We start from the raw sequence: 18,706 nt of genomic DNA, 5'->3' as shown, positions 1-18,706 counted from the left end.
TCCTGCTGAGAGCAGGAGCGCACGGCGTCATGGGTTGCTATGACGCCGTGCGCTCCCTGCTGCCGCCGCAGTACAGTGATACACTGGTATAGATCATACCAGTGTATTACTGTACTGTGGCGGCAGCAGGGAGCGCACGGCGTCATAGCAACCCATGACGCCGTGCGCTCCTGCACTCAGCAGGAATCCAGGCCGCGGTTCCACGGACTGCTCACAGCCGTGAACAACGGTCGTGTGCATTCGGCCTAAAGGATTGGTTTAGGAATGATATGGCTGGTATATTTTTTCAAACCCTGGTGTGTCTGCTAGATAAAGTCTTATAATTTGAGAAAGCTGAACCCCCCCCCCCCCCCAGGAAAAAAAATTATCTACGGCCCTGGGTGTTGAAAACATGAAATCGAAAAATGCAATGTAACAAGATTGTCACTTGAATTTGATTAATAAACAAAGTAATACACAATGCTGTAAATGTCATATTCTACTTTATTACAATCATAAGTAGCTGCTATTGCATTAACAGATTTATCTTAGTAGTGGAATGCTTGTTGTCTAATCACTTAGTGAGTCTTGGCCAGTACTCAAAACACATTGACGTCTCATGTAGGGGAGACGTGACAAGCTCAGATGTGTAGGGGGCATGAAGAACGGGGTTGGGGAGCAAGTGCAAAAAGTAATTGTGGGAGCTTTCACTCAATGTATAAGCCAGATTTTATGCAATTATGTGATAAAAGCTTTGAGCCAAAGCTAAAAAAGCCTATTACACAGTAGCATACCCTCAATGTAAGAAGACCATTCAACTGGGCTGTTCAGCTTCTCTTCCCTGTGTGAAAACACTGCATTATCAAGCAGCCACCACTAGGAGGAGACAACAGATGAATATACCTTCCATGGAAATTGCATGAATTTCAATGCACAGAGTGCCACCTAGTGGTGGATGCAGGCAAAACAGCTTTGTAATAGAAGGGAAGCAAGAGATTTATCAATGCATCTTTGCCAATTTTCTGCTGTAACTACATCGAGAAATATAGTGCTCAGAATGAGCACAATAATTTTGAAGAACCTGTTCCAGTAAAAGTCAGAATAGTGAGTTCAAAGGCATCTTTATTACAATTTGTATTGATTAGAAAAAATGGTAAATTGATCAGAAATCTGGGGCGTTGTACTTTGCATTCTTCCCTGCCTGGGAGTGACTGACGCAGACATACTTAGAAACTGGGTAGTGCATTGTCCCCACAGTAAGTTTTGCTATGGGGCCCTATGAGATCTGTGTACACCCCTGCTATTACGTATAGCACATACACAATAAGGAGAGTAATGATGTCTATATACATAACATCTGCAGAACAGTTATTTCCCCCAAATCCCACATAAACATGCATACTTAGAACGACTAAGCATGGACATTTATTTTAATAGGTAAAAAGGAATAAACCACCCTAGAATCAGCAAATGCCTAATCTTTAGGAGGACACAGGATCAGACATGTTGGAACCATTGGGGAGCTATTTGGCTGCAGATTTGCTTTCTAGATTTGCTTTCTAAGTATTCATAAGGTTTCTCTATGGAGACATTTTTTATGATATGTTTGAAAGTTGGGACCCTGCCACTTTGAAGAATGAGACAACCATGGGGAGTGGGGAAGTTGTTCCCCACCAATGTTCTTTACCTTCCCAGTGGTGTTAATAGGAATTATGGATAGTGTTTTGCTATTAGACAGTGGCCACCGCTAGATGGAAATCAGGTCAATAGTCCCTGCTGTTGTACCCCCACTAAAATGACTCGTCTGATTCATATGTCATACAGGTTTTAGTTGAAAACCCACTTAAATATTTTTATTTTAAAGAAAAGTATAATTAATGGCTAGTGCCCACCATATGAAGTAAGGCCTTCTAGCACTCTATATTTTCAATTATCCCAAGATTTAATCAAATTCCTGGCTACTGTCACTTCTGCTTTCTGATGAAATGTGTCTGTAGCCACCAGTCTTTCTTCTTTGTCCATACCTGTTTTGAAATATTTTTCTAATAATGTGGCTTATTGGAATGACTTTTCCGTTAGTTTGTTTATCACTTTTTTTCCCGTTAGTTTGTTTATCACTTTTTTTCCCGTTAGTTTGTTTATCACTTTTATGAACCCTTGTTTTTGCTGGTTTGACTGTACGGTTCATGGTTTTTCTGTCCCTGTTTCCATAGTAATCAGGCCTGGTTCTCCTTTTGGAATAGTCCTTATGTATTGTTGGCTGTGTCACAAAAACACGTTCTGTTGATTTGGTGGGATTCTTGCATTGTCCCTCAGACTCAGAGCATCCTAGATTGTTTTTTAAATCAATATTTGGTGTTGAATACACTTGTGGCCCTTGGGTACCAGTATTAGTGTCATAGTAGGCTGGAATGTCTAGAACTGCACTACCTTCAGTACCATAGTAGTCGTCTCTATTACTATGTCCGCTGGTTTTCTGCACATCTCTAGTGTGTGACATTTCTGATTGAAGTCCCTCAGTGGCATTTGAGAGTAGATCCGTGTTTTCATACATTTCAATGTCATTTTGAGTTTCACCTTCTGTACTAATAATAGTATCAAACTTCCAATCAGGCTTATTACCAGTCCCTGTGTCAGGATCCTTATTTCTGCCATATATGCTTGTAGGTTTGGTGGTCTGAATAATTGTATCTTCATGGTTTTCTCCATTTTCAGTATCTTTAAGAGCATTTCTGCTACTTTGCAAATCATTCTTCATTGTTGTATCTTCAACTCTTCCATCCTTAAGTTAGATCATATAAAATGCAAAATTTTGGTTAAAAATGCTAGAGGCTCTAAGTTATCAAAGCTTTTAATTGACCCCAGAAAGTTCCAATTGGGGGAGGAGCAGAAGAAATGTCCACGAATCCCCATTGAAATCTCATGTGACCCCCAAGATCTCTTTGCATCACAGCGTGTAGAACACCGGGATTCGTATTAGCACATGTGTATAGATTCTAGGCCATTTACTGGATAAGGGCTCGTTCACACGACCGTTGGTGTCCCGTTCCCGTATTGCGTTTGTCAGTCTGCATCACGGATGCGGACCCATTCATTTCAATGGGTCCGGAGATGCAGAACGGAAGCACGGAATGGAACACTACGGAAGCACTACGGAGTGCTTTCTGGGGTTCCATTCCGTAGAACATGTTCTATCTTTTTGCGGAACGGAGGGATCGCGGACCAATTCAAGTGAATGGGTCTGCGATCCCTATGCGCCTGCGCCACGGAAGGTGCCCGTGCATTGTGGACCACAATTTGCGGTTCACAGCACGGGCACGGGACACCAACGGTCGTGTGAACGAGCACCTAAATTAACTTTCTCAAGGATAGAAACACATCAGAACATTGTATTGGTGAACATCTAGGAGAAACTGCATTGTTTTAAAAAACTGTGGTCCTTTATGTAGTGACCAGACCCTTTCAGCACTTCCATCATTAGAAATCTCTACTATAAAGTTCGGAGGTATTCTTCCATCATTGTGACTGCAATTGACAGAAAAATCAATGCTTGCCAAAGGGTTATGTATCCCAAAAGATCCCATTTTAAGTTAACTTGAAGAACCAATGGAGGTCGTTGCTCTAAGAGCTGCACCAATACAATTTCCTGATATCTGTATGTAACATTTTAGATTTCTGGATCCTACCAGTTTTCTTACAGACATGGATGTTGGTTGTCGCACAAATAAAAGAACAGGAGTTACCAATCTACTGTATGTAGACAACAGAACTTAAATGACTCCTATCTCATGAAGTGATAGCTTTTATTGCTCAGGTAGGCTTTGGATTTATGATGGTGGGGTTTGTTCCTACTAGTTTAGCACTGAATCCCTTCACTGTTTTTTCCTGCACAGCAAGTATATAAATATGTGATGCAAGACACGCCAGGCATTTTTCCATTTGCTTAAAATGACGGCATATATTTACCTTTGCTTCTTTGCTTTGTGGCGTGTATTCAAATACATAGATATTTATACCACTGTTGGAATCATGACCTTTGTAAATAAGCTAAACACAAGGAAGAAATAAAAAAATATCATTTAAAAACAAATGAATAAAAGAAATTCAATAATTAGCAGAATGATCTATTCACACACTGCAGACTGAATAGGAAAGACATCTTTGTATCCAGTCCTTGTTCTGGACTGTAGTTTGAGAAGTTCATCCATGTAGTACATTTGACTAGAAATCGTCTTACTTTGGAAGGGGCTGTCCAAGATTTAGATATTGATGGCCTATCCTCAGGATAGGTCATCAATATCAGATTAGTGGGGGTCCGAATCCCTGCACCCATGATCAGCTGTTGATCTAATGAGTGCTGCGGGGTCTTCCTAGGCCAGTGATGTCATATTCATTGGTCACAAGGCCTAGTTCCAGCTAAATTCCATTCAAATAAATGGATGTAAACTGCAATACCAAGCCCAGCTGCTATCCAATGGACAGAGCTTTACTTGGTAAGCTGCTAAACGTAGTGTCATGGCTCCTCAAACAGCTGATCTATGACATGTGTTGGACCCCGCTGATATGATATTGATGACCTATCCTGAGGATAAAAATTCACAGAGTAGCCACCTAAAACATAACATTTTTGGGGGTGTTTTTTTCACCTTTATAGGGCATTATACTGTAAAGTAGGTTCCTGATACAGGATCGCCCTTATCAGGGTAGCCATTCCCTCTTTGGTAGGCAGGTTCAATTATCGAATAGGGAGATATTACGGTGTATTTAACCCATCCCTGGTCCTGCTAATGTTTTCTAAGGGTTTTAAACATTAGGATATTCTTGTTGTATTTTATTTTTCAATAATGATGAGGCCTCATGCACGCGTTGTTTTTCTCTGTTTCATTTCAATGGGTCAGCAAAAAAATGCTGATAGTTCCTTCGTTTGTGTTCCGCGTCTGTTGTCCGTGTTTCCCTTCAGCAAAAACAATAGTGCATGTCCTACTTTTTTCACATTTGCGGACAAGGATAGGCATTTACTGCAAGGGATCTGTGGGGAAAAAAGGATTCTCGGTGTCGATTCATTCCAATGCAAACGAGTGTAATTGCTTACTGACGTCATAAAATCGGATCTCTGTAATATCACTTCAATTATCACGAGATGAGCTGTTACTTTTTCTTTCTCTTCTTTTTGAGAGAGAAAAAGTAATTATTGATAGTGATCTTACGGAGATCCGATTTTATGACGTCAGTAAGCAACTACACTCTGCCGTTTGCATTGGATTGAATCGACACCGAGGTAAGCGCTCTTACATGTGGGACGCCACAGAGTTGCGCAGTAAATAGTGAGTATTATACTCATCACACTATAAGACTGTTTGTTATCGATTTTGCATAAGTATGGGACATTATTCATTTTCTCCAATAACCTGCATTGTATGGACTTTATACATGAGATAGTCCGCCCATTATCTCATCCATCCCACTATTACGTATATGTATGCTTTTATGTTTTTTATGTTGTCATAAATTGCACTACTTTACTTTATTGGTTCTTTGCATTAACCCATATGTTTGAGTGCCGGTCCAATACTATTTAAATTTACTGTCTTTGAAGGGGGGATTCATTTTTGGACATTGGCACCTATCCGTGTATATAGAGAGTGAGCTGTCCCATTACTATTCATCAACAATATTAAAAGCCTGGAAAAGCCTTTTAAATGTTGAAGCTATTTATTTTTTTAACTTTTACAAACTTCCCCAGGGGCAGCCATATTGAACACATACACTTCCGCCAAATATTTCCTTTAGGCTACATGCACACGAACGTTAGGGCTCTGTGTCCGTGCTGTGGACCGCAAATTGCAGTCCGCAATGCACGGGCACAGGCCGTACTTGAATGGGGTCCGCGATCCGCATACGCTACTTTTTTGCAGTGCGGAGGGACGGACAGAAACACCAGGGAAGCACTCTGTAGTGCTTCCGTGGGGTTACGATCCGTGCCTCCGTTCCGCATCTCTGTGACTGCGGACCTTTTCAAGTGAATAGGTCGCAATACGGCTGCAATACGGCCACGGAGGGCACATGGTCGTATGCATGTAGCCTTATAGACAGCTAAAACAAATAGGAGTTAATCAGCAGAAAGATGTCTTACATTTGTGAACATGTGCCATACAGCTGCATGGGGTTTGCAGAAATCCATACACATGCTGCAGAAGCAATTCTGTTCATAAGTGAGGAATGGATTTATCCGTTGCATCTGCAGAAATGTGTGGGTATTTTCAGGCATCAAATGAAAATAATTTTCATTTATCTAAATGAGGTAGTTTTAGTAGGATGCACATATATTTCTGCATGCTCCATTCAATTGAAAGGAACAATCACAGAAATAGATGCAACAATGTGTGAATATAACCTACGGCTTTATTACATACTGTGGTAAAGTGTATGGTAAAGTCCTGGACGGGGTGTATATCCTACCCAGGTGCCTCAACTGGGTGAGGAAAGTAAAATCCAGGAAGATGGCGCTCGCTTCAGCAAACATAGTTGCTGGAGCTATTTTTTGTTAAAGTTCAAGGGCTGGATTCTTTTTGGATTGGGATGGTAGGTTTGTTAGTGGGACCTCCCCAGTCCACCCCCATTCCAGGGCATGTTTTCCCCTAGCCTGAGGGATTCCCAGGTGTAGTCCAGCTGGGATTGTTAGGGGGAAATAAAAGCACATCCCAGGCCTGGAAAAAGCCTAGGAAGCTGGCTGCCTTGATGGCTAGTGAAGCCTGATTCCCTGAGTGTGACCTGCGCTCAATAGGGTGAGCTAGAAACTCACTTCATTGGTATATAAAGAGCATGGCAACCCAGGTACGGGACAGACTATGCAGCATCAGCAGCCAATGATCGTTTTGCGTCCTAGGGCGCTTTTTCAAGGCGTGAGGGGGAGTGAGCGTGACCACGTTTATATCCCCACATAATGCCTTATCAATAAAAAACACTAATTCCCTATATACCGATTTAATAATACTTGCATGTGCAAAAAATCACATATACCAAAAAAATCTGATGTACATGTTATGGACCGTATGTTGTATCAGACATAAATGCATTGTTTTACCACCACGCACGGAATTGCAGTGTAAACAGTTAGCACACTTATAATTGCCTGCAGGAACAGCCCTTTTGAGCCAAGTTTCTTGTCTCCTCCTTGGATAATGTCCTTTTACTAGTACATCTCTTAAATTCTTGCTCCTACGGAATGTGACTATGGGGGGATCTCTCGCTCATTCAATTAATTCATTGTCAGACTGTACGATATGTGGAATGTAATCTGATAGGGGGCTGAACTTAAACAAGAAAACAAATCTGTTGTCCTGTTTCTTTTTACGATCTTTATATGCCAATTTCTGTCAATCTTGATTAACTGCACGCTCAAATGCTTCAGAGATGACCGTCTCTTCATACCCATGTGCTCTCAATCTGTCTGCTAACTCAAATGCCGGTTCCAAGAAAACTTCATATTCACGAATGTGGCGTCTTAGTCTAATAAATTGTCTCTAGGGGATGGATCTCTTAATATGTATAGGGTGGTAACTATGATAATGCAATAATGCATTAGTGAGCCTGACCATACCACCAGTACGTCCTCTATAAATCTTGTCCAATATTTAATATATTGAAGGAAAGGGTTAGCCTAGCCACGTTTATATATATATATATATATATATATATATATAGTTATTTTTACGCTGGGCATGCCAGTGGCCACCAAAATGGAATATGTTATTCTCCAACACAAATCGTGGGGATTCAATAATGAAATCAATACATGGCTCTTCCTTTCTTGCCCTCATCAGAAACCTACCCACGACATGTAAGCATCATTATGGACAATATGTGTGTACAGGCTCACCTGTGGCATGTACTCTCCATGACACTCAAATGTATTTAGGTTCTGCAATAGGGCTTTAGTGTCTGTCAAATAATATGTAAGACTGTGTAATATGGGCTGCAAAAACCAATCCAGATAGCGTGACAGGGGCTCAGTAACTGAACGCCTGCCTGCTACTATCAGATGAGAGGTTTATGTCATAGAGAACAAAAGGATCAGACAAATAAAACTAAAGGCCCTATTATGCCTGAAGATAACCGTTCAGATTATGGTTAACAAGCATTCGTATGAACACGCGCTAGCAATGATCTGGCAGTGTAATACTGCCGCCAAGTGTTTTCTCATTCATCGGGTAATCGGAATCTTTCGCAGGTTTAAAAATCCTCGTTTGATGGTGGCAGATCGTGCCGTGTAATCACCATCGTCTGCCGGTAAACAGTGATTTAGTATAGTGGCGAGCGTTGGCATACGCCTTCGCTCCTCCACATACTGAGGAGGAGATCGCTGCATGCGGTCTCCTCCACAGTGAGCAGGGGATTGTCGAGAAGTAATGCTTCCTGCCCGACAATCACCTGCTTCATCTGCAGGCGTAGTAGGACCCTAACTGCCTGATGACATCTAGTAGGGGGAGTGTCGGAAGGCCCCATGAATTTATAATACCTCTCAGCGTGGCTGAAATCAGTGGCTGTGGCTGACATTTATATCATGTATATGGTCATCTTTCAGGTTCTTTTACACAGGATAATTATCGGGAATGAACGTTTGCGTTAATGTTCATTCCCAGTAATCAGCCTATGTAAAGGTGCTCCCAATCACCCGATGAACCAGCAAACGCTTATTCATTGGGTGAAAGCATTGCTCATGTGGTCACCTAAATCATTGTTTGTCAGCAGAAGTATAAATAGGGATCTGCTGTTCATAAACAATTAATGTGTATGGGGATGAGAGATCACAGTGATTGCTGCATGTACGTGCGGCTCTCACATCCTCTGACGAGCAGAACAAATAGTTTGCTCCTGATAATTGCCTTCTCAGTTGGCTTGGGTAAATGGGCCTTTAGTAATATAATAGTACAAACTATAATATGGCTTATTATTTACCTTTGTGTTTTGCCCACAGCAACCCTCTGTATCGTTGACTTCAGGAGAATGTGTCTTCATATAAAGAAAGCAAAGAAGAAATGTTAAACCCTATACAATATGATTGTAGGTTGTAAGCTCTCACGGCCAGGGACCCCTATCCTTCTGTACAAGTTTGTAACGCATCTTGTTCTTGCTTATTGTACTAGGTTTTGTATTATGCATTTATATCCTTTTCATATGTACAGCACCCTGGAATAAATGGCGCTTTAATAATAAAGAATAACAATAATACAATACATGTTGTAGGGAAAAAAGCGTGTATTAAAGGCAAAGTTGGATGTTGCTTTGTTCAGCTCCTGTGTCCATCCTCCTTTAAATTGTTTGCAAGTCCAGGACACAGCACTGGTAACATTCCCCTATCTGCTATTCCTGTTGAAGACTAGAGTTTATCCTAGAATTGTATTTGTAAAAGAAATAATTATTTCTTGCACTTTCAGTGGATTCTGCCTAGGGCTTCACTTTGGTCAATTAACATGAAGATCAGAAGGTTGCATTACAACATTGTAGGTAATATTTGTGAATGTGGTCAAAGATTTGCTTCTGTTCTGTGTTTTAGACCTGCATCAGTTTTTTTTTATCTCACAATCACTGATCAAACGCTGATCAAACACTGAGCCCAGTTCACCCTTCAGTGATTTGGTAATTGATTTCCATCAGTGATTGTGACCCAAGACCAGGAGTGGAGGCTACACAGAGGAAAGATCTAAAGGAAAGATCTGCTCCTGATCTGTGTTTATGACCCTCTCCTGGTTTTGGCTCACAATCACTGATTGAAATCACTGATCAAACACTGACCAAATCACTGAAGTGTAAACTAGACCTGACTGTGTGAAAGTTCTGTACGATTGCAACTAGAGATGGGCGAAGTTCTCAAAACTTCGATTCAGCTGCTTCAACTAATTTCACAAAGCGCATTTTTTGTGAGTAGCAGGTGCAATGAAAGGGAACGGCGTTGGTACCGCCCTCTGTCATTGAACCCCTCAGATGCCGGTTTCATCACTGATCGCGGCATCTGAGATGACCATTGAGGGCTTTCAGGGGTTAATCTTAAAACATAAAAAATACTCACTTTATCAATTTGTTTGCAAAGAGTCCGCCGCTGCCATCTTGATTGAATATCCAGCGCGAAATCTCGTGGTGTGTGATGACGTCATACATCACCATGCAAGAGATTTTGTGCAGGACCTTCAACCAAGATGGCCGCAGCGGACTCTTCGCGCGCAAGTGTATAAGGGAAAATTGATTTGTTACCACAAGGGAAAAGAAAATTCACCTTAGTGGAAAATAGTATTTTACTTGAAATTCGGATCGAAGTCCACTTTGTGAATTTCGATTCGCTGAACACTAATTGCAACTCATTTGGGACGTGCCAGCAATTCTTTTTATCTATTGGGGTTATTTCAAATCCGAAATTAAATGCGAATCACAACCAAATCACAGCCTAAAATACTAGCGCACCTTCAATGGAACAACAAGTCACACACATTTTGTTGTTACATGGCTTAAATATGCCTTGATGCAGCATTTCCTAATAGCACTAGCTAAGGGTACTTTCACACTAGCGTTTTTCTTTTCCGGCACTGAGTTCCATCCTAGGGGCTCTATACCAGAAAAGAACTGATCAGGCATATCCCAATGCATTCTGAATGGAGAGAAATCCGTTCAGGATGTCTTCAGTTCAGTCTTTTTGACTTTTCAGGACGGAGATAAAACATCCTGCGGTTCCGGCATTATTTTCCATTATTTGCCGGATCCGGCCCCGAGTGTTCCGGCAAAACGGATTCGGCATTGCGGTCAGCGCATGCCCAGACCGCAAAAAATTTTAAAAAAATAAATGCCGGATACAGTTTTTCCAGATGACACCGGAGAGACGGATCCGGCATTTCAATGCATTTATCATACGGATGAGGATCCTGATCCGTCTGACAAATGCCATCAGTTTGCATGCGTTTTGACGGATCCGGCCTGCCTGCTGGAATCCTCTGCCGCAAGTGTGAAAGTACTCTTAAAGGTTTACATATGCATTGACCTTTCAGTGGATCAACTTTTCTTCAGGGGATATTTTAAGCGTCCCTGTACTTTGAAAAAACTTTTGATATGTCAAAGGTCTTGATTGGTGGGGGTCTGAGTGCTGAGACCCCCACTGATCACTGGAAGGAGAGAGAAGCACTCACATAGTGACCTCTTCTCATTAGTAGAAAGTCTATGGGCTGTCTTGATTTTCTCCTGCAGCGCGGAGAGACAAAGCACTATCTGAGCGCTTCTCTCTCCTCGTTCTAAAACAGTTTTTTCAAAGTGCAGGTACACTTTAAGGGTTAAACAATTATTACTCTTAAGTAAAACAAAGGAATACAGCGGCTCACCCCTTCACCGTATGGATAAGGTGCTCACCCTCAGGTCCCACCCTTAGGACCACAAAAGACAAATGAGGTATAAGCGAATGAGGTATAAGCAAATATAAGGGGACACCCTTATATTTGCTTATAATTATTACTCTTACATGACCACTGAACAGTCTGTGCTGTGCTTCTACTAGGTATAGAGAAAAACATACTTGCCATCTGATAACTATCAGTACCAACATACTTACTGCAAATGGAAACGCTTCTGAAATAAGACAGATCCATACCAGGAAAAACTTCATTTTGAATATTACTATAGACAAAACACAACAAATAAATGTTAATGCATATTTGTTATTCTATGTTCTATATTTCTACAAAGCCTTATTACATATGTGCTGCTTGTACCTTGTATTTATCCTATATTTTCTAGATCACTTATATATATCCTTATATCTACAGTTTTAGGCCAACCCTTCTGATGTCCAGTTCAGTAGAACTTGTAGTCAGGAGAACACAGTGCAGAAGATTTATCAAAACAGGTGCATACCTCCCAATCGTCCAGGATTCGGCTTGACAGTCCCAGATTTCAGTGGCTGTCCCGCGGTCGCGGAATGGCTGAGGTATGTTCCGCTGTCAGCCGTTTCTGTGTTCACAGGACGCAGGGAGACAGCTGATTGTAATGGTCCGCTCCACGCTTCACCATTCAGCTACTGGCGCTTCCCAGCAGCAGCACGATGCCCTCACATATTGTGCTCCTGGACTGTGTAGGAGGAGCGGTGCAGGCTGGGATTCAGCCTCTGCTCCTCCTCCTACACAGCCTGCAGCTGAACTGTGATCATCGGAGGAACCAAGTGAGTATTTATTTTTATATTTTTACTTCCTCTGAATGGGACACATAACTGGCCATAACTTCTGTAAGGGGGCATATATCTGGGCAAACCTACTGTGAGTGGGAACATATCTGTCCATAACTACTGTGAGGGGACACATATATGCTCATAACTACTATGAAAGGGCACATATATGGGCATAATTACTGTCAGGGGAACATGTGGGCATTATTACTGTGAAGGGTAAACAATGTGGGCAAAACTACTGTGAAATGGCACAGTGTGGGCATAACTACTGTGAGGGGCACAATGTAAACATAACTACTGTGAAAGGGGCACATTAGGGCATAACTACTGTGAAGAGGGACATTTGGGCATAACTACTGTGAAGGGGCATATCTGGGAATAGCAACTGTAAAGGGTGCGCATCTGGGCATAGCTACTGTGAATGGGGGCACATCTGAGCCCAGCTACTGTGAAAGGGGCATATATGGGCATAACTACTATGAAGGGGTACATGTGGGCATAACTACTGTGAGGGGTACAATGTGGGCATATCTACTGTGTGGTGTACAATGTGGGCATAACTACTTTGAAGGAGGCACATCTGGGCATAACTACTGTGAAGGGGGCACAATGTGAATATTACTACTGTGAAGGGGGCACAATGTGGGCATTACTACTGTGAAGGGGGCACAGTGTGACACAAAGGGGGAATAATTACTATGTGGGGACATTGGGGACATTAAAGGGACTGGGTGTGTATAGTTATGCTTAGGGAAGCGTTAGAGGCGTGGCCTAGCATGAAAAGAATTGCTGTGGCACGCTATTGTCTCCGCAGATATTGTCCCTCTTTGTTTTTTTTCAAAAGTTGGGAGGTATGCTGGTGTAAAGGAAGACTGACTTACAGGTAGCTGCCCATAACAGCCAATCAGATTTCACCTTTTATTTTCCATTTTTTCATTTTTCTATGCTTAGGAGTCCAGTGAATGATCCTATCAGTGATCCTCTGTATGAGTCTACATACAAAAAACTGCTGTCAATTACTGAACAGGACTGCCCACTGAACTCCTAAGCATGGAAAGAGAAGGGATTTAAATGCATAAAATATATCATAATGAATGTTTTCTTATTAAGCTATATATCAATCTTCTCGACCCCTCCTGCTCTAGAACATGCTGCCTCCATCTCAGGTACCATGTTCAACGTGACAGGTTCTCTTTAAGCCACCTAATAATTTGTGATCTGTTAGGAAGCTGCTTCCTCCCACTACTGTATGGATAGGTATTGAACTTTTCTTACCTCATTCAACCTTATCACATGAGTATTAGATCTATTCTGGGGACCGAAGAAGCGATATTTGATTGTGGCCACAGCTATACATTAAGTGTGGCCCAGCAGAAGAATGGAGCGGAATTTTAAATTGGCAGAACCTTGTAAAAAAATTAAGGTTTAAAAATTCCCCTTAATTTCCCCATAGTGGGACTATCAAAGGATTATCTTTTTTTATCTTATCTTATAGCAGTGGTCTTGGAATACGACAGTGTCAAAGTGCATGGGAAATTTAAAGACAATGGACGATTGAATCCCTCATTCCATTTTTTTAAAGTATCTATGGTACTACAGAACAATATAATCGAAAAAGTTGGTAGAGGACACAACAATATTGGAAAGAGGTAGAGGACCAATATATAATAAAATAATATTAACATCCTTTACAAGTAAAAATGAGATTTGCCGATTTGCAGAGATTTGACTTCTTTGGTGTATACTTGGGCATTTTGAAGATGCATTTTGCTAGTTTTCATACTACTACAATCTCAATTGTGAATCAAATAAGCACTTAATGTAAGAAATCTCATAATAAAATGTAACCAGATATGAATCATGCAACAGAATACAAATATATATAAAACAATATTTTACCTGCCATCTATTATCGTGTCATCCCCTCTGCATTTGTAGAGTGAATGTTGGTTATTTCAGAAATTTAAACATGGGGACAGCCAATCAGATTTTATGTCCCAGGAGTCACCAGCGTACCGAAACGTGACTGGATTATTTCATACATAAAATACATCTGTGGTGGCAACAATTAGGAAGAAAACAAACCAGCATATTTAAAAATAGGGGATTTCACAACCAGCACAGAAGAAATGAGTGGAATATTTTTAAACCTAAATGTGTTCTGCTAATATCAAATTCAGAAGTTTCCTTCACGTAAGAATTTTGGAGACACTGCAGAAGGAGATGATCTGGAGATTACAAGAACTGCTAACCACAGTGATACATAGAGGGATGCTTGTGGTTTGCTTGAGAACACCACAGGACAATGGAAAGTGCAATCAATAATTGACTATCATTATGGTGGGGATAGAGATGAGGCCAATGAAGAGTGTGAAATGTGGGTATTTGCATAATTTGAGTCACATTTTATTAATTAAAGTCTATGAAATATGTAACAACATTTTTTCCCTTTTGAAATCAATTCCCAGATATGCCGAAGATCATTTCCTGAAAAGTTTAATTATAATGTAGTATTTTACGGGCATTAACCACCATTACAAACAAAGGGTTTAGGAATTTTTATTTTATTTTCCTGGCATCAGTTTAGAAGTGCAAATTACAATATAAACAACATAATTACTCAACCAAGCTTGAAATGTATAATACATTCAAGATATTGTATTTATGAATCATCCTTGAAATGGTTTCACAAAATATGTAATAAAAATTAATTTAAATTAAGTTTCACTTTGAACAATTCTTTAGGGATCCCCTGGTGATAAGCTATAGCTTGTTCTTCTGCGGGACACTTAGCGATAGAAATCAGCTGTATTTATGGGGCACCAAACATTGACTTGGCCTTATGTTAGGAATCATTACAGGCATGAACAGAATGGCCATAGGCCCCACAGAGCATTCTCATGTTGGGCTGATGCCCATAGGGCCACCTGAGTCCTCCTTACTGTTTCTGTCTTTGTACATACTACTGAGGGAACTATATGGATCATTATTAGACTAAGACCAGGCAGCATACCAAAGGTAGATCTGGCTTGGTGTTGTGGCCCAATATTTCCATATACAAAAGTAAATGAGGCAGTATATTCATACCAGTTCATTAGATGCTGCAGCAGGACATACATTGCAGCTTGGCTCACCACAGAGATGGACAAGGCATAGTGCATATCACCTGCAACATTTCAGGGGCAAACCCTCTTTCTCAAGTATGTGATTGATGTAAAGGATCGGCAGGTCCTGAGTGCAAGGAGTTAGTACATCTCATATCCTAAGCCCCCTGCTCCATATTAGAGTCAATTGGAAGAGGAGGACAGAACATGACATCTTTTGATGGTCACAATACAGGGGCATTTTCTGTGGGTGGGGGGTATTTTGTGCTGCACTGTGGTGTTTGGTTCTGTGGGATGGTATTCTGTGCTGCACTATGGTTTTACTGACCCTGTCATCTTGTGATGCCCCACCTTCTGTAAATTTGGACCCATCATCTTGTATCGTGGCCACTTTAAGCTCCCATGTCCCTGGCTGATAAAAATGAAGATTCTCCTTTAGTATTTCTGATAAGGTGCTGCATTCATCTTGGTATTAGTCTTGAGAAAACGTTGGTTTAGAGAAGACAGGTTTTAGTAGAAATTGCTTGTGGGGATTTCTTTGAATAATGACAATTTTTTCTGGCAACTGGAGTCTGATCATGGCTTTGTGTTCAGGCTCTGTCTGGCCCACACAAGAACAAGTGAATCCCCAGTGGGCCCGTGAGCAAAGTGGGTCCCTAGTCCTCCACCTCCTCCACATGACACAGTAGACTGACTTGACTACATATAGATAGGCAGCATACAGCACCTCAACCAGCCTATGTTCTTATAAACATTTGGGTAGGTTAACAGACTGCCCAGTTTATTATCATCATAGAAGCATTGGTTGGCTAAGTTGACTTCTAGGTACAGAGGCATGCCAGACAGCATCCTCTTTGCCCAGGGACCTGCCCTGTCGAAGTCGCTGCAGGAACCCCTATAATCAGCCATTTTGTACCATCTTGCTGCTGCCTGTCGCTGTATGAGCAGATAATATTTGCATGTAGCTGTACAGTGGGCCCCCAGAATGAATTTTATTTATTTTTCCTCCTTTTTCTATCCTTCTCCTGCTTTATAAAAAGTTATACTATTTTTGCTTCCACATCTTTTGACACTACTTTTGTTTTACTCATACTTAGGTAACCAGTGAAGTCTGGATGAAATGCACAAGAGCTTCTCAAGAGCTAAGAATGGGGAGAATTTAACCGTTTGGGCTTCAAAAAATCTCAAAAAAGGCTTTTGTGACTTTTTGGGCTTACTGCAAAAATGTGTGACTTTTAGGGATTTTACACCAATCACTGTAGTTTTGAAAAGAGGATGGGAAAATGGGGGGTGGTTAGCCATGTGCAGTAGCCCAGAATAAAGCCAAATTGTTTTTGTTGCATCATGTTATTTAATGTTCTAATGCTTTGTGAGGCACCACAATAGTTTTGTATGAATTAGTCTGGGTTAATAATTTGACTTTGGCCTTGTAGGAGGTTAGATGTTGGACTTAGATGTGCCCCTAGTTCAGTCAGTAAGTTTTCTAGCTGAGGAGGTGAGAGAAGCTACATGTGCTCACTCCACAGAGGACTAGGCCTACATCCCAGAGAATCCCTATCTCTGAACGATCCACAGAGAGAAAACCATCTCTAATTCACAGTACTCCAGAGAGAAGGAAAGAGAAAATAGACTAGACGGTGCAGAATCTTCAAGGCCAAGCACTGGAGTCAGTCAGTAAGGTATTTGTTGTTTAAGGCTGATAGAAACTTTACTGCAGGGAGAAGTACATTACTAATACACCCATTCATACTTTGACATGGTCCTGGCCAGCTGTATATTAATTCTTTACCCTCCACCTGGAATTACAGACCAATTGTGCAACAACCTTGTTGCCAGACAGATTCTGCAAAAAAATAAAATAAAAATACTTTGGAGAGGTAGAAGAAATGAGTACTACAACTCCCAACCTTACTTATGTTTATACATCACTATGTGGTAAGATTTCCACTGTGAATTGTTTGAAACTGTGTTTGATACTGTATGTACGACAGCTCCCATTCTGCACTTTAGTAAAAAGAACCTTGTTTATCTTCTACCACTGGCTTGGTTACTGACTACAGCACCGTGTGCTGGCCATGGCACCTACATCTCCTGCCTTGCATCCGTACAACACTTATAATACTAACACCACACCACAATTACCATCAGGCAGAAGACCCAGCATCTGAGTGTGCTCTGAGTGAAGAAAGAGTGTGCCCTCCTACCACTGCACGGCCCTAGGAGATCATCGATGTGAGGATTGCCACTGTGAATAAGTCCTCTTGCGCACGACCGTATGTCTTTTTCAGTATTTTGCGGTCCTCAAAAAATACGGATGACATCCGTGTGCATTACTTTTTTTTTGCGGAACGGAACATCTGGCCCGTAATAGAATAGTACTATCCTTGTCCGTTAGGCTACGTGCAGATGCACATTGTTTCCATGTCCGTTCCGTTTTTTTTTGTGGATAGGATGCGGACCCATTAATTTCAACGGATCTGCAAAAAATGCGGACAGCACACCTTGTGCTATCCGCATCAGTATATCCATTCCGTAGCCCTGCAAAAAAAAAATAGAACATGTCATATTCTTGTCCGTTTTAGGTATTGTTACAATGGATCCACACAAAAAAACGGATGGCATACGGATGTCATCCGTTTTTTTGCGGATACACAATTTGCAGACCGCAAAACACATACGGTCATGTGTATGTAGCTTTTATGCGGACAATAATAGGACATGTTCTATGTTTGAACGAAACAGAAATATGGAAATACAGAAATGGAAGGAATACGGAGTACCTTCCGTTTCTTTTGCGGATCCATTGAAATGAATGGTTCCGTATACGGTCCATATATTGAACGCAAAAAATGGAACGTAAACGGAAAAAAAACACGTTTGTGTGCAAGAGGCCTAACTGTTACAGCCAGAGCCGCTACTACTCCCATCCTCTGCTCTGCTCCTCCTGGGCTTGCCTCATATATTTATTATTTTCAGTTCAGGTTTATCAATGCAACTTTTTGAAAAAGTAACAAAAAAGTCACAAACTCACTTACGTAAGAAGGTGGTGTAAAAAACTAAGGTAACGTTTGTAGACAAAGGGGTACATTTATTAAGGCTGGCATTTTGTATGCTGGGCTCAATCTGTTCTGCACTGGCGAGAGATGCACCATAATTTAAATTTGGTTAGATTAGAGAGAAAACATGGATATATTAAAAGAGTGACTCAGAGCATATGGTCTGCTACCCCATATTTACAGTCTCAGGACAAACTGTGCCTACTTCTAAAAAAGTACGGTATGTGTATTTGCACTTTGTCCCAGTTCTCTTCGGTAAAGAACTGTTTCTTGTTTCCCCAAGCTAGCCTGATCGTTGCCTCCCTCTGCTGACCTCATCTACCTGCCTTGTACTCCATATCTCACCAACACTGGTGTTTTCTAAA

At 41.2% G+C, this 18,706-nt stretch overlaps 1 protein-coding gene across 1 annotated transcript; it reads right to left on the bottom strand.

Moving 5' to 3' along the window:
* Positions 1-463: 463 nt before the first annotated feature.
* On the bottom strand, positions 464-14,156 carry LOC122944676. The gene is made up of 5 exons (XM_044303216.1): positions 14,081-14,156; positions 11,570-11,634; positions 8,938-8,991; positions 3,946-4,026; positions 464-2,761 (listed from the first exon to the last, which is right to left on the bottom strand). The coding sequence occupies exons 1-5, from the start codon at positions 14,085-14,087 to the stop codon at positions 1,922-1,924; spliced, it is 1,047 nt and encodes a 348-aa protein (XP_044159151.1). The 5' UTR covers positions 14,088-14,156; the 3' UTR covers positions 464-1,921.
* Between the last annotated feature and the right edge of the window lie 4,550 nt (positions 14,157-18,706).

This window comes from Bufo gargarizans, chromosome 1 (assembly GCF_014858855.1).
Source record: "Bufo gargarizans isolate SCDJY-AF-19 chromosome 1, ASM1485885v1, whole genome shotgun sequence".
Classification (NCBI taxonomy): Eukaryota; Metazoa; Chordata; class Amphibia; order Anura; family Bufonidae; genus Bufo; species Bufo gargarizans.
Note: the sequence above shows the minus strand (reverse complement) of the source record. Positions and strands in the feature narration are given on the sequence as shown.

Bases quoted from the DNA above. Each gene is read 5' to 3' on its own strand.
- LOC122944676 (XM_044303216.1), bottom strand. The intron at 8,992-11,569 runs GTAAGTATGTTG...CTTTATATGAAG, and splicing joins CAGAAGCGTTTCCATTTGCA to ACACATTCTCCTGAAGTCAA. The intron at 2,762-3,945 runs GTAAATATATGC...ATCTAACTTAAG, and splicing joins CACAAAGCAAAGAAGCAAAG to GATGGAAGAGTTGAAGATAC.